The 17,565-nt window shown below is 31.3% G+C and overlaps 1 protein-coding gene across 2 annotated transcripts; it reads right to left on the reverse strand.

Annotated features, from left to right (window-relative positions):
• Positions 1 to 341: 341 nt before the first annotated feature.
• On the reverse strand, positions 342 to 13,651 carry LOC113550940 (serine/threonine-protein phosphatase 6 regulatory ankyrin repeat subunit A). 2 transcript variants are annotated; one of them, XM_026952905.1, is made up of 27 exons: positions 13,504 to 13,651; positions 11,247 to 11,434; positions 9,700 to 9,801; positions 9,244 to 9,345; positions 9,044 to 9,160; positions 8,753 to 8,953; positions 8,553 to 8,658; positions 8,082 to 8,377; positions 7,890 to 7,983; positions 7,550 to 7,758; positions 7,180 to 7,443; positions 5,797 to 6,060; positions 5,615 to 5,721; positions 5,291 to 5,537; positions 5,008 to 5,214; positions 4,791 to 4,935; positions 4,515 to 4,714; positions 4,208 to 4,405; positions 3,929 to 4,135; positions 3,724 to 3,855; positions 2,230 to 2,436; positions 1,907 to 2,167; positions 1,431 to 1,839; positions 1,136 to 1,350; positions 881 to 1,016; positions 686 to 814; positions 342 to 604 (listed from the first exon to the last, which is right to left on the reverse strand). In XM_026952905.1, exons 1-27 carry the CDS (start codon positions 13,649 to 13,651, stop codon positions 342 to 344), a joined length of 5,154 nt encoding a protein of 1,717 aa, XP_026808706.1. The 2 variants fall into 2 exon arrangements, with proteins under 2 accessions (XP_026808706.1, XP_026808705.1); XM_026952904.1 differs by having other exon boundaries at positions 686 to 1,016.
• Between the last annotated feature and the right edge of the window lie 3,914 nt (positions 13,652 to 17,565).

A 17,565-nucleotide genomic window follows, 5' to 3' on the forward strand; every position in this document is an offset into this window, starting at 1 on the left:
TAAGTAATAAGTGTCCTAGGTACCTAGGCAATAGATGCTGTAATATTGTAATGATTGTGTTTGATTAACAAAATTAAAAAAAACCCAAAACATATTTTGTAAAATAATATAAATGTATTTGTTTTTAGCGTACCTACCTATTTTATTATGTACATTAGTTTATGTTTAGTAGGTATATAATATATATTATATTCATCAACCATTTATCAATAATAATTATAATATTTTATACTATCTGTACATGAATAATTTTTACATTTTACATATTACACATTTACCTATATTAATGTAAAAATAATTGTTATGAAATTATTTACACGTTTTGTATTGTTAATTTTTCTTTATGGGATGTTCTTTATGTTGTTTGCCAATACCGGTTGTGGGTCTGACTGAGCTTCACTGTTACTCCTGGTTATTCGTTCCATTGATGCGTTCGAAGCCTTCGTGTCTTCTCTCTCGTCATTTTCGCTAGCCCCTTGCAGTGCTCGATATTTTTTTGCGATAGAATCCCAGTCTGTGACGGTCTCGATACGGTTCGACAAGCTCGCAAAGCTTATCTGGGATCCGTACGGACTCAGATGTACGACACTAACCGATATCGATTCTACACAGCACGTTAAATCAATATTATAATATAATATATGCCCTACCATTTAATTTTACTAATATAATCGTTTTATCTTACCTCTTGGAACTACTTGCGCCTTTTTCACCTTTGATAGCCATTTATTACCCATTCGAGTCCTGGCACTTACTCGTCCTTTTGTTTTCATATCGACCATCTGTGATAAACTTGGGCGCTTTTTTTGCTTAACTGTATTTAACAGTTTAGAAAAATTCGTAAGTGTTTCCTGAATATTTTTCTTTCGCGTATTTTTACCTCTTTTCTTGCATATCTCTAGTAAATACATGAACCAAGTCGTAATTAAGTTCAAAGGCGAGGGCGTTGTAGTTGTTCTATGCATATTTCTAATCAATTTTGCCAATCCAAACTTCCATTCGATATCAGATTGTGCCTATAATTATTTAATATGAGACATATATTATATCATATACACCTAACACCTTTAACAGGTAATTTATATAAATAAATTACATTATTTTTGTTTAAACAACGTTAATATGTTGAATTTACCTGAATTCTTTGATAAGTATCACTCATCATAGCAATAAGCAAGTTAATTAGTACGACAACTGAAACTAACATATAGATACCAAAGACAGCTTTAAATAAGTAAACCGTCCACGGAGGTTGGTCGGTGTTAGAAGCCTGTCTCAAGTCGTTGTGTGTTGCCATACCAAATACAGCAAAAAAAAGTAATTCAAATGCATCTATTGGGCTCATTAGTACTATAAAAAAAAAAATATTTACGTTAAACTGTACATATATATTTTTTAAATGTATTGTTTTGCTTATATTTTAGTTTTACCTTCTGCAAAAAAATCTGTTTGTTTTCTTTCTAATTTCTTAGCGATAGGATGGTTCATTGCAACAATTTGCATAGAAAACCCGAATACGAAAATGCTCAGTACTACGAGAAACCTTGCTAAATCTTTCATCAAATCACCAATTATTATAGCCCAGGGTCCAAACAAATGATGGAATGATAAGAAATCCAGAATCTGAACGCACGCCATTAAAAATGATATAGCGAACATTTGATTCCGAAGATACATGACTGTAGGAAGATATGAGTTGGAAACGAGGCCACAAAATCCGACTAAATGAAATGCCACTCCTATCACACTCCATAAGAGAACAGCCAACTTCACCCAACCCAGTCCACTTTTGTCGCTTGGATTAGTTAGTTCAAATAGTAGCAAACCACTTAACCAAACCTAATAATAAATTGATAGGCACATAAAAATTATTACAAATGAAATAATTTTGTTATTGATGACTTACCAAGAGCAACCACTCATACCAATATGGAAATAAATTTTGCCGCGCTGCTCTATAGTACGGCGTGATGGCGACCATTTGTAATAGAAGCATTAAATAAACATGAGAAGTCAAGTACGACATAAACTTTATGATTGGAACTTTACTATAATTGTGCCAAAGGGGTAAAGTAAACACTATCCATAATGGAGGACAAGCGATAAATCCTAAGAACATAAGTAGTGTTTTCCATCCAGCCCAATTCAGTCTTCCTTGCCAAAGTTCCTAAATTTAAACGCATATTAAATTGAAATATACATACATATTACAATTATTAATGAACTAACCTGTAGATACCTTTGAACAACAGTATGAGCGATTACTTCTTTTTGCTCATTTTCAATAAGGACGTCTAAAAATTCAGTATTTCGTCTGTCTGAAGCTGTTAGGATGCGACCTGCTGAATCTTGACCAGCAGCTAATGCTAAAAGTTCAGTTGCCATGGTTTCGCATTGTTTTCCCGCAGCTATTAAGTCTTTTGCTCTCTCTTTTTCCTAGTTATCGTACAATATTAGTTAATATAATAATAAAATATATTTTAAATAATTGATCTTAGTAGATAATACCTATAATATGTAGATACTTAATCATACAAAAACGACTTATGATTTATTGATTTTGTAAAATAAATTTAGGTTAGGTTAAAAATGTTGACCAAGAAATTTTCATTATATGTATAATATAGGTACATATATAATGTATAACACAAGTTGTTCTAAAAAATATCTATTTTTCTCACCTATACTTTATTATTAATTACTAATAGATAGTTGCAATTGCAACACACTTTGAATTTTGTACTCAATAATTAGTAATTTTAGGTCCTGAAAAAACATGAAACTGAAATGAACATTAAACTATTCACACTGAAATATTAAAAATCTGTAGTTTTGTTTATAATTAGTTACACCCTGAGTTTAATTGTATTTATGTTTATAATACCTATTTAAAATTGTATTCTTTAATAATTTATCTTCTTTATCATTTTAAAAGTGGTTAAAAAGTACCTATTGATATATATTATATACCTAAATTCTATTCACCAAATTATTATAATGCGTGTAAAAACGTAAGTAGGTATCTTTTTTATACGTAAATACATAAACGTCATATACTCATTTAAAGTGTATATACGATTTTCGTTCAGAGTAGATAAATTAATTAAAAGTTATGAGTTCCTATACCTTTGTAAATTTCAGTTTTAATATATGTATAAATGTACATAATATATTTGTGTGAATGCTTATAAAAATTATAAATTATTTAAAAATATAAAAATGATTAATAGAACATTAGATATTTATAGATACCTAATATGATTTTATTTTATGTTTGTATTTGTGAGGTAAAGTTTTTCATACTGCATGGTTAGAATAAATATTATATGGTTGTTTAATTTTTTTAATTTGATTAATTTTTTTTTTAATTTATTACTAATTTTTCCTTTTTTGTTTTCGTGATAAAAATATTTGATTATAAATTATAATGACATATCATTAGAAATCGTATATGGGGGTTTGTTTGATTTTTTTCAACACTAATATACATCGGAGTTAATAATTTAAAGCGGACCACATGATAATATTAAATATATTAAACAATTTACTTTTTTTTATTACTTTTTTGGACAAAAAACGTTCACAACTTGAGTCTATCTATTATTATTTATTTTAATTAACACATTTAAATACATTTTAGTAGTATAAATTGATTTTATGTTGAGTACTTTCTATTGTAAATACACGAATTATAAGAATAAAATCTATATTATATAAATATACCTTATTTGATAAGTTTATATATATACTGGAAAGTTTTGCTGCAGTGTCTACTGGTGCGGGCGATACTAAAATAAATTCTTCAATTGGTTTGTTGTTATGATTTTTGCTGCAAATCATTAGATTGTAGACAAACTAAAACGAAAAAAAATTTTCAATTTTTATTGATTTGTTTTTAAGTAGATAGTTTATATCTCGGTTTTTGTACCCTTCTATCATCCATTAAACCGTAAGTGTCATGTTCTTTTGTCATCAAGTATTCCAACACATCATTATGGCCCTCTTGAGCTGCAAACCATATCGGCGACGCCCCATAGTTGGTTTCAGCTTTTGGAGAGGCACCGGATTCGACTAAAAGTTTTACTACGTCTAAATATCCAGCACGAGCAGCACAGTGCATCGCCGTCCACCCATTCTATTAATTTTATTTTATTTGTATTGTAAACACGGAAAAACAGAACAGTATTTTTTTTTTTTTAACACAAACTTTATCAGTGGCGTTAATTTCTGCACCCTGTCCTAGCAAAACTTCAACCATGGCGTAATGGCCATAAGAGGCGGCAATATGCAGACACGTTTTACCATTGAGATCAGAACTATGTAATAAGTCTGCTGCTCTTGATAACAGTAGCCCAACTACAGTCACATGACCACCAAAACATGCCAAATGAAGTGCATTGTAACCCTAAAAATATAGGTATAATTTAATAATTTGATATTTATTTTGTACCCATAAACATATACAGACATGATGATAATAATATAGTAACTTAAATTATTTAATAACAACGTACAGATTCAACTGTAGATGCGTCGACTTGAACTCCGGCCGAATTGAGCAATAATCGGACAACGTTTTCGTTACCACTATAAGCAGCAAAATGTAACGGTGTCATTCCAGATTCGTTACCAAGTACACCTAATACACTGACTCCAGATGGAGGATCAGACTTGACCGTTGCTGGTATATGAGATAGTAATTCTCGAACCGTATCTAAAATTAGCAATAACATAATATAACGATTGAAATATTTTATTTACATTTATTATTTGCTTTTTTTATAGGGTACCTGTTTGACCACAGTATGCAGCCATATGAAGCGCCGTCATACCAAGCCTCTTGCTTGAAATTTTTAGCGACTGGGACGAACGTAATACTTCTAATACAGGTAAATGACCGTTTTGTGCAGCTAAGTGGACAGCTGTAAATCCTGCCTGGAACAATGAATTTTCAAATTTTGTAAAACATAATTAATAAAAATAAAATAATTGATTTGTAAGTATCACCTTATTTTCGTCCGAACACGATGCTCCTGCCCTGACTAAAACTTTAACCACTTGTGCATGACCTCCTTCGGCTGCTAATTGAAGTGGTGTAGCCTCCGTGATACGATTTCGAGCCGAAATCACACCATTTTTGTCGAATTTCATTAGTTCAATAATCACAGTAACTGATCCTTGCATTGCTGCTATGTGAGCGCACGTATTTCCATCCTAACAAAAAAAAAAGAAGAAAATTAATTGTAAATTAAGCTACCTACGTTCTAAGGTCTACGGAAATAATATTTACTTTAGTGCTAGCTAAAACTAATTGTGGATGTTGTTGCAAAAATAGGTGGACAACTTCTGGAAAATTGTTCTGTGCTGCAATATGAATTGGTTTTTGTCCTTGGTCGTCTGTAGCGTCTATATTCGCGCCTAAATCTAACAGTAATCGACAAACTTCGAGTTGACCTGCAGATGCAGCTAAATGCAAAGGCGTTTGTTTTCTCAGAGTGAGAATATCGATTACAGCGTTATGGTCGTGAATCAAAAACCTTAAGTAAAAAAATAAATTCCAACTGTTATAGGTAAGTTATATTTAATGTAAAAAAAAAAAAAATCAAAAGTTAACCTGCAAAGATCAGCAAAGCCGTTCATAGCCGCTAAATGTAACGCTGTCCAGCCAACTCTTGACTTACTGTTTATGAATGCTTTATGAGTTAGTAGAGCATCACATACCTATATTATGGACATTTTTAATGCTAATAATATATTATAGATAGGTATATTATTTTATGTTGTTAATTTCCATACTTTCAAGTATCCCCTTTCGGCAGCTAGATGAAGTGCAGATCGTCCTTCGTTATCAAATACGTCTACTCTTGCATGATTGTTTAACATGGTGTTTACTAAGCTCATATGACCCCTATGACAAGCAATCAACAAAGGGGTCCAACCAACGCTGGATTGACGGTTCATGGACTGTTGTATTTCGGTTGGTGACATACCATTTAGCATTGCTGTAAGTACATCGTTGTTACCAGCTACAGCACAAAAGTGTAAAGCTGTTTCGTGGTGCTAAAATAATACATAATAATATATATGGTATCGCAATATATGTTATACATAATAATATGATTTTTTATAACAATTTTACGATTTTCTTTTGATTTGCCAACAGGATTAATTATTATCTATTATTAGTTATAAAATAAATATTATATGCTCGCCTATCGTTAAAGTATTGATTAAATATTCTGTAAAAACATAGGTTTTGTCCCTATATATTTTGATTATTGGTTAAAGTCTTGATGGAACACACGATTTTGAATAGACAATTTACATAATTTTTTAAGAAAAATAATAATTTAGCATTTAAAATACATTCACAAAGTAATTTACATTTGGCCTCGTGTCAGTGCTACTATTGATTGTAGCGTTATTATAAAATAATTTTGAAACCATTTTTTTTCGCTTACCAGTTACCAACCCCATCAAATAAATAGGTACTTATAATAAAATAGCCAATTTTGTATTACCTACTTACAGATAACAACTATTTATCTGTGATGTAACTGTTTAATTCTTTTAATAGATAATGTATCTGAATCCATAAAGTTAACTACTTTATTTTATTTAAAACATAAAAACACAAAATATCTAATACAATAAACCGATCATATATTGCAGATACATTTTTCTTAATCTTTATTACATGAACATATTGAGAAAGATAAACAATAGTAGTAAGGGAGTAGTATTAAATTTTATTATTATAATATATTATACGAGTAATCCACGTGATGACTACTAAAAAATATACCTAAATAATATGTATGTTTAATTTCAAGTATTATCTTGATAATATTATGATTTGTTCATTTAAATTAAAATTGTTAACTAGGTAAAAACTTAATATAGAAATAAAGTAAATGATTTAATATTGTGTTATACAAATGTTAAAGCAATTTACCGTTTATGAATTGACTTAAAAGTTATTATGCGGTAGTTAGTAGGATATTATTTAGCAAAAAGTGATTACCATTAAACCATTTATTTAAATAGCATAGTTAGGTGTCATATTACTGAATTAGGTTGAATCATTATTCAAATTATACTAATAATACTTTCTTTAATTTCATACAAACAAAAAATAGGTATATTTGAGTACAATAAATATGTTACATTGAAACTTACTTGTTTTGTCCGTAAATTGATGTCGGCTCCTGCTTCAAAAAGTAATTTTATAACTTTAGCGTCGTTGTTCGGTTTAGACGCATTGACTTCGGTTTGTTTTATATTGGCAGCATAGTGTAGCGCGGATGCACCGTCTTCGTTCACACTGTTTACGTAAGAATTGGCTACTTCATCTCCTTGTTTCGATTTGACAAAATCGATGAGTTGTCCGACAATATCGGCTTGACAACTTCTGCAAGCCAAATGCAACGGCGTTTCTCCCACCTATATTCCGTTGATTATATATATATATATATATACGTTGGATTAGAGAAATAACATAACGATAATGTATAATTTTGCAACTGTATGATTTGTATGTATAACTCACTTTGTTCTTGAAAAGAGGATCGCCACCGTCGTCTAGTAATAGCTGAAGCGTTATTAGATTACCGTACTGGGCGGCCACATGCACAGGCGTTTGTCCGTCGTCCATGGCCAGATTGGGACCGGCTCCAGACTTGAGCAACATAAGAGCACAGCGGTCGCCGTCTTTTACTCTAGCGGCTATGTGTAAGGGTGTTTCCCGTAATTTCCCACCTATAAAAAAAATATATTTACCGATGGTACAATAATAATACGCGTAGTACCAGTGGAAACGATAGACGATATCTGTCTATTTATTATATAATAATATACCTACGTACTACTTATTATAATTCATAACTAACCTCTTACGTGAACATCGGCTCCGTATCCCAATAACGTTTCAATCACCGCTGGTTTAACGGATTCGACAGCTATATGGAGAGGAGTATAGTTGTCCTGAAAGTCAAACATAATACTAGATGTGTGAGCTCGGAGACATTTTAATATAATATAATTAATGTTTATAACCGGCTTATGCCGTATAAATCGCGTACGTTCGTCGTGACGTCGACTTTTTCTCCTTTCTGTAACAACGTGTTGATAATGCCGACGTGCCCGTACCTGGCTGCTGTGTGTATACTCCGGGCGCCGCTTTTGTTCGGCATGTGAAGGTATACTCCCTTTTTGAACAACATCATTGCACAATCCGCGTGACCGTTTAACGACGCTATGTGCATGAGAGTGCTGCCGTCCTTTGTCCTTTCGTATATGGAAGCCTTGAACTTGTCGACTAACAACTCGATGATATTTGCATGGCCGTTTTCAGCAGCCAAATGCATCGGGGTTCGGTCTAAATGATAGAAAATCAAAACCAATATTAAAACGATTCACAGGTTATATATACACCGGCTACACCCAATATGAGAATTACTACTTGTCTAATGCCTATTTATTGGGTTACCTAACTAGTAAGTGTATTATAGATACTAATATTTACTACATAATATACCTAGTATAACGTTTACCTTGATTGTCTGTTATAGAAGCACTAGCTCGTACGCCATAAAAATATTTAACTAAACTTTCGTCTCCGTCAGCCGAAGCTATATGAAGAGCTGTCTGCCCTTGGCCCTATATAATCCAAGAGTGAAGTAGTAAGTACAAATACATTATATATTATATTAAACAGTTAAACATCAAACGAAATGTCAACTGATATACCTACGTTTTGACTGTCTACGCTAGCACCGTAGTCAATTAGTATTTTTATCATGTCTATGTCTTTTCGTTTGGCTGCTAAATGAATGGCCATGTCACCGGATTTAGTCTTATACTTAAGCTGTTCCGCTGCTTGGGTCGACAGCAGTTCCCGGCACATCGACTGGTTACCAGTTTCCACGGCCAATAGCAGCGGAATTTTACCGTCCTATACAAACGCGTAGTTGATGGCCGTTATAATATTAATTATTGTGTTTCGAATAATAGCTTAAAAAACAATAAATTATGTAAAAATTACCCCGTCGGCAATAGTACGAATGTCTTTTCCGCAAGACCCCAGGAGGACTCGAAGTATGCTCGTCGCCGTACCCGTCTGCCTACTAGCCACCATGTGCACGGCCGTCTGTTGTTTTGGCTTTAAACGTAAATGTTTGATGAGTTAACATTTTAAATTAATGTAATATTTTAATATGAAGTCATAAAAATCAAATAACATACACCTCCTGGACAGTAGACGTCTACGCCTTTTTTGGGCAGTAATACTTTTATTACGTCTTCTCTGGAATACGTTGAAGCCAAATGTAACGCATTAAAATTTTCCTGAAAATTTTACATATAATATATACTGCTATCCAAATAATAGTATAGAATACTCCGCAATAGGGGCGTAGTTTATTATATACATATTAACGTAAGTCATATTAAATTTATGGAAGACGAACGATCGAGTATTTTCGCGTGACCGGAATATATTTATAAAAAATACTATCTACACAACAGTCTTAATAAATTTGCAACCTGATGATAAGTTTTATGCTTTGGGTAATAATTCTTTTTCGTGAGTCATCCGTTAAGCTTTGGTAAATGTTACACAAAAATAGTTTTAAAATTATGGTAATAAATGCGTTAACCAATTATAGGTAAATAATAATATATAATATGGCCAGTGCTTACCATATTTCTAATTGTAACATCAGTTCCGAGGTCTATTAAACGTTCTAGGAACGTAGTTTTGCTTTCTTTGACTGCATACATTAAAGGCGTCATTCCATTGCTCTGTAAATATATAATATTATACTATATAAAATGGTTTAATTTTATAAGAAATATTTTAATTATTTTTTAATTAATTAATTTCATAAGTATAATAATTTATAATTTATTAACGAGTCAAACAAATCAAAGAGATTTCATTACATATAGTGCATACTATACCTACTTTATTTAATATTACAGAATAAAGTCTCTACTGCATAGCCATAGGCGAATCTACGGGGTGTGTCGGGTATGCCAAGGCACACCCTAATTATAAAGAAAAAAAATTAAATAATAATAATTAATAATATACATTCACATTAATTAAATTTTATTTTTTTTAAGAGGACGTGTCACCCGCATGTGTTGTTTTCCGTCTTACACACGTACGACATTACAAAACGTGTTTATGCAGTTTGAGTAGAACTCGCTCAATTTTTGTTTTAATATACATATTATAAAATTAAAAGAGGTGACAATATTTCGGAGTGTAAGACGCCGAGGTTTTTTTTTTAAAATAAAGCTAAAAGATAACTTTAATTTAAAGTTAAAGGTTGACAATGATGATGCGGTGAAAAGAGAAGCTCACAATAGTGCTACTTTTTACAATTTTACATGAATATTAAATTATGTAAATACAAATTATTAATTATTAATTAATATATTATAAAAATAAACAATAAATTATTTTAATCAATTCTTAATTATTACATAATACATAGCAATTTAGTATATTGTACTATTGCTCTCTAGTAAAATACGATGTTTTTGACTTCTATGTAACGTTATTTTGGCAAAAGATAAAATAGGTGCGGTTGGTAGGTAAACTGTTATTATTTTGATGCGTTTGCATGAATCAACGTTGTATTTTAGATATTGATGTACCTTTAATGCCATAATCAACTCAGTATGATTTGTATTTTAACTTTTAATATATAATTTATACTTTGAGTTTTATCTTCAAATGGGTTTGGTTTTATGTTTGTCTTAAAATCAGAAAAACGATTGATGATTTTTAATTTTATTTGTATCGATAGGTATATTGATGAATACCTACGTTATATACTTAAATAAACATATAAAATATTAATGATTGTATGTACCTAATATAATTAAAATAAAATATATTAGATAGTATAATGTATTATAATTGTTGGAATTTCGTCGCGTTGTGGACATTGAGGTCAAATAAATTTCCCTTGTTAACTTTTTTTAGCCCAATTTAGACAATTTACTTTAATCATGTAATGTATGTGTTAAGTTCAAGTTGTGGCCTTTAGGGTAAATCGCGTGTCGACGGACCATGACGCTTTTCCGGTTGTGCTAGTTTTCCAACGTCCACGCGTATTTTGGAATGGACATCAACCCCTATTTTTTTTTCAACCATAAAAAATATATTTGCGCATCGTGGGTACAATTAAAACTTTAATATTCCAATAAAACATAAAAAAAACCAGTAGCTATACCTGATCCACTACACCAGCTAACGGTGTTGACGTCACATCCTCGCCACCAGCCGCTACTAGTTTTTCCACCACCTTTAAGGCCTGATCTAATGGTGGCCATTCTGACTTTTGGCATAATTGTAAAATTCGCTGGGCTCCATCTCTAATGGACGAGCCTGGACTAGGTAGAGTCGTTGGTAATACCCCATCTACAATAACAACGAAAATTGAAAAAATAATAACATAATATAGATTAAATTATTAATAATTTTAAATTTTTTGACAATGTAAAGCCACATATGCGTTTTTAGTATTATTTGGACTGCTGAATTTAATTTTATTTTTTGAAAGGTTTTTCTAAGTTTAATTCATTGTAATTAAAAATATTCTTACATTTTTATTTTTTCAAGTTGTAAGTGTAGTTTTTAGTTTTTTATTTAAATTTTAAATAGAAATTAATTGGCAGAAATTATTGATACTCGGCAAACATAAATTAACAAAAATCAAATAATAAACAGATATTGTAGTATAATAATAAATTATTATTGTCACGAATAGTAAATAGTCGTTCACACAATTTATTGAATTAAAACTTGTTTATATAAAGCATTGAGATTTTTACCTATATCTATTTCAATAATGTTAATTTAATACAAATATTAAAAACTTAATTGTACATTTACTGTTTATCTGTTTCAAGAAAACTAAATTACATTTACAATAGTTTTATATTATGAAACACATAGGAATATTTTTTATTGATGAAATTATTGAGTAGTGATACAATTCCTCATAATGTTAACTATGTGTTATATTATTGAATGATTACACATCACACATCAAACATTATTCACTGCACGTGTTGGATTACGCTATTGTTTTAAATGGCCTATTAAAGTGGATTAATCGGTATAATCGCTGTTCATTTATAACTTTAAGCAGTGGGCGGAGTACCTATTTTCTAAATATATAAACTATAATAAATTTGGAGATTTTTTAAGATTTTTACAGAACCCTACATGAGAAGTATTGAGATGCAAAATTCAAGTATAAATATATAAGTGAAAATTCAAGTACCTGCAGTATACTTTTTAACTAATATGTTGGTAACTTGTTTGTATTAAAATAGAGTGCAGACTGTAATTTAGTTAAATTCTAAGTCAACCATGATAATTCTTTGATACGCATTGGTCACATAGAGCCTTTTTATCTATATTACGGGGATTAGAAGCGATGATTTTCTGTCTTTGTCTAACACACGCGCAACATAAGATTATAGACGTGTTCTTTTCCAACGTACCGATTGATATGATGAAGCGATAAGAATTCTGAATACAGATTTGAATTCATCATCAAGTCTTCTCGAGATCGACTTTTCCACATTTTTACTTTTTTGATTTTTACTACTCCAAAAATTTAAATATGTCAATTTTTTATTTACTTTTTTTTTAATATAACGTTTTTTGGATTTTGAGAGGATAAAATCAAAAATGTGGGAAAGTCGATCGCAGTAGACCTTATGACGAATTCAAATCTGTATTCAGAATTCTTATCGCTTCATCATATCAAACGGTTCGTTGGAAATAGAATACGTCTATAATCCTATATGTTGCGTGTGTGTTAAATAAAGACAGGAAATCATCGTTTCCAATCCCCTTAAAAATGTATAAATTTTTGATTGTTTTATCAATCATATTTAATATTACAACAATAATTTGGTTTTAATAAATAATATTATACAATCAATTGTTTCAATATTATTTCTCGAAAAACATAATGCATAGTAAACAACTTTTGTAAAAAATATGTTATAACTATGTGCGTTGCCTAGAATCTTTAATTCAAAATTTAGAAGATTAAAATCTATATGATTAATAAAAAATAGAAAGTAATTTAAATAAATTTTGATTTCTCGGATTTCGTAAAAAATATGTATAAAGGTTTTACTGTTCGATAATAATATATTATTGTTTTAACCATGCGATTAAGACAAAAAACGATCACCGAATTTTGTGGTTTCATAATATTTATGCATTAATATACAATGTAGCCATAATCGTATTTTATACTCCGATTTGATTTCCCACGCCACAACCAATAATATAATATCGTTATGGACCGGTCGCGGTACATGAAACTCATGGTATTTATCGATGATATATTGATATAATATGTCTTTCTCAAGCCTTTCGTGATTTTATCGTGATTCGTAAATTCAGCGTGTAACATCAATATAATCTTTTGAATTCAAATGCTGTAACGTCACGGGAAAACTCACCTTTGGTCTCGTCTTTTTTGTCGTCGGTCTTCGACGTGCCACCGGCCGAGGCAGCCGCCTTGTCGTCGGCTGCCGCGGCGGTGGCTGTGGACGACGGAGGCTTGCTGTTGCCGGCCGCCGAACCCCTTTTGCCGGACCCGCCGATCATGTTTTTTGCTGGCGATACAACAACAACGACGACGACGATGCGCTCGCGAGTCTACATCTCAACAGACCGCGGCTCCGTACGCGAGAAGTCCACGCGGAATTTCTTCACGAACACGCGCGCACCGGCGGCGGTGGAACCATAGCAGATGGGTCGGGCGGACATGACCGCGTGATTATTTATAAATATGTCGTCGGAATCGGCGGACTTCGCCTGATGGCCGACGTAACCGCCCGTATAATATAGGAATAATGATAATATATTGTGGTTTACACGTCGATCCGGACGATCCGCAACGGGTCTCGGTGCCCGCGAGCTTTGTCTTCGGCCCGCCGAGTTGCTCCGTAACTGGTACTCTGCACGATTATGAGCGATGCACAGTGCACAGTGTAATGTACGGACGCCGTGCACAGTGCGATACTACTACGAATTGTTACGGGTGTAGTACGCGTATTACGGCAGGGCGCTACGGCGTGTTCTCGGGATTTGCATGTCTCCCGCAGCAGACCAATGAAAGCGAACTTGCCGGGACGGGAGAGGTGGTGGCGTACCTGCTGTATACCTACGAAAGTTCGCATGCTTACGTGCTCCTTTATACGACACCCCGCTCGTCCGCCCGCCGCGACCGATCACCATCAGCGCCGCCCCCGCGGTCCCGACCGCTCCCCCACGCGATCGCTCTTCGCCGTCACCGTCGCCGCACGATCCATACCTGTATATACTCTAATATACCCGCGTGCTATCCACGCGGCCTTTCTTCCGTCTGCGGCACATAACTCTACTTAATTTGGGTTAGGAGTGAATGTACACCCTTTTTTTTGTTTTAACTTCATATACCTACATAATATTATATTGTAGTTTTTTGCCCCGTGTGCGCGCGTAATTCGACCCGTTTAATACTTAACTCGAATAATTTTAACGGTGGTCACCAGCTGATTTAAGCACACGTTATTATAATAATACATAAGCAATAATAGCGTATATATATATTATAACTGTATATAACACTACATTGTGGTAAAATATTGTCATTCTATTAAATCTCGTGTATATTAATTTGCAATTCTATAAGGTTAGACAACTTTCATAGAGACATCGATATCATTTTATAAAATATATTATATTATATGTTTTGTGACTTTAAAAAATATCTGTCATGTATGATTTATCATAGAATTATACAAATGTGTGCATTGACATTCATAAAAAAAAATCTATAAATACACTGCATAATTATAATGTAATTATGACTCATGATTTAGATTCGTAAAATAAACTGTTTGCAGTAAGTTGGTAAATTGAAATTTTTCATAAGTGGTTATAGGATTTTTTTTTTAATGTATTTTTTTTTAATTTTAATTTAAGCTGTAATATTATGTAAAAGAAAAAAATTACGAAAGAAAAAGTTAGGTTAGGTAAAATCAAGGCTGTAACTTGTTTGCGAACACAGTTATATTAAATGTACAATTGGTTTGTGCACACGAAAATAATTATATTTAATCTCAGTGGCTACAGATAGGCACTAATAATCATCGATAAAAAGTACGGAAATGTTTTTAAATTCCTTACAAACAATACGTTTCGAGAACTTATGGTGTGTGTACATAGAATTTGTGACTCTAACCTGTATTTACTGAATATGAATTTAGAAATTAGTGAAGTTTTTGAATCGCTTAGTCAACAGAATCAGTTGAACATCGCATAAACTTATGGACAAAATATACATTTACCGAAATTGACCAAATTAAATATATACAAATAATGGGAAACTGTTATTATTATTATGGAAAATAATAGACACGTATATTATTCTACATGTATATTTATCAATAATATTATATGAAAATTAAAATTAACATGCATTAACATGCATTTTTAACTTGAACAATTATTAAATATTATTTATTAACAATTATTAATAAGCAAGTGTTAACATGCATTTTTAACCACACCTATGAATACATTCATAGACAGTCCTGAGTATGTTAAGGGGGAAGGACAGTATATGTAATAATTTACCTATCAATAAACAAACTATTAAAGTCTAAAAGTTTACAAACCATGTGTAGGGTTACGGCTCAACTGTTCCAAACGAGTGGCAGTTTTGTGTCGAAACAAGTTGTCTTTTTGATATTTGTGCGCAAACCAGTACCGCTCAAAATCAACTTCGGTGAGCAAGGAAGATTTTCCGGGTTAAGGGCATTATCTAATTTTTTTTCTTGTAGGTTGAGTGATTCTGATTCGTTTTGCTTAAGACTATTTTAATTTAATTAAGCAATTTTTAGAGGTTTGATATTTATTTGGATACTTGTAATTTTTAAGAATTATTTTGTATATTGCCGTTGTGAGTGAATAATTGATTGGATTAGAGGGTTGATTAATAGTGTACATCCTATTAGAAATAAAGAAAGCGATGATATTCGAATCTGTAGTTTTGAGGATTATATTTAGTATTTTATTTATTAAGTATGGTAATTTTAAGGGTATGTTTTTGTGTAATATTTGGAAAAGTGTTTTTTTTTTTGTCTTGGATATTCAGTGGGCTAGTGAGAATCTTAACACTGGAGATTCAATTCTCATTATCCAAAATTTTACTTATATTCTTTTTGAGACTATTTGTGGATACTTATTGTACTTGATTACACACCTACACACGTTTGAGATTTTAGTATATTGTACAGCTAGCGGATGGTGATCTTCACATAAAGCATTGCGATTGGTTAGAATTAGCACACTGAACAAATTTGGAAGGGTAAATAGTGAGAATAGTAAGATTTATAGTGTGAAAATATTCTTGGCAGCTAAGACATTGGAAGGTTTAATTTGGTTTATGCGATTCTTGACTTTTAATTTTATATAAAGTAAGTGGATTAATTATACAATTTCCTTGATAAGTTCGGCAAGATTGAAGTCAATAAATAATAAAGACTTATTTTTTTAGGCAAAAAAATATTGATCTTCGCACTAAGTATGTACTATTTGCATTATTTCAATGTTGATTTAGAATTAATTGAATGCACAACAGTGTTATTGCTGCTAAGATGTGTAGATGTTTTTGATCTTGAACTTAGGATAATGAGCTAATATAAAATCACCACCGGCTTGTAGCTGTGTAAACAGTAAACAATGGACCGGATAAGATATTATGAGTTGGAGTATCTGATCGGCAAGAAGACGTGTTAAATATGTTACGTGTCATAATTAAGTTAAAATTTAAAATTGTATCATTATTATTATAGTATATTATCAAGACATAAAGTACAGTATATAGTCAAGGCGTATAGACTATATATAGACTATATTCAGGTTTATAAAACTAGACTAAATGCAATTAGATACTCTTTTATTAATTTTAAATGAGCATACAAAAGTACTGTCTTTCAAGTTTTTTCAATATGAAAAAATATAGTTCATTAAATATCAAGACTCAAAAATTGTTAATTATGATTATATCATTATTTGTATAGTTAAATTAATTCAGACATAAATATTATCATTAATTAAAATAATAAATATAATTATTCATGTTACGAATAATTAACATGTGTACCTAAAATAATTTAAATGAAAACTCACAAATGTGGAAAATAATTTAATCCTCTAGTTTTGGACTTGGAATAGGTAAAATTTAGATAAATATCTATAATATTAAAATATAATAATTTAATACAGATATTATAATGTCGCATATAATTTTTAGTAATTTTGAATAAATTTTAATATTTTTGTTAATTTTTAGTTGTTTATTTTTAATTATTTATATAATTGAAGATGGTCCTCAGATGAAACTATATAGTAGTTAAAATCAATTTATAATACTTTTAGGCTTTGGTGTTAGTGAACTGTTATTCTTATATTTATTAGTCTCCATAATATACAGTATTAAACTAAATCATTTTATTTTATATTATTTATAA

This window comes from Rhopalosiphum maidis, chromosome 2, assembly GCF_003676215.2.
Source record: "Rhopalosiphum maidis isolate BTI-1 chromosome 2, ASM367621v3, whole genome shotgun sequence".
Classification (NCBI taxonomy): Eukaryota; Metazoa; Arthropoda; class Insecta; order Hemiptera; family Aphididae; genus Rhopalosiphum; species Rhopalosiphum maidis.

Coding starts and splice junctions, on each gene's coding strand:
- LOC113550940 (XM_026952904.1), bottom strand. CDS start 13,651: ATGATCGGCGGGTCCGGCAAAAGGGGTTCGGCGGCCGGCAACAGCAAG. Junction 4,715..4,790: donor TGCATACTGTGGTCAAACAG/GTACCCTATAAA, acceptor TGCTAATTTTAG/ATACGGTTCGAGAATTACTA. Junction 605..685: donor GGCGCAAGTAGTTCCAAGAG/GTAAGATAAAAC, acceptor CGTGCTGTGTAG/AATCGATATCGGTTAGTGTC.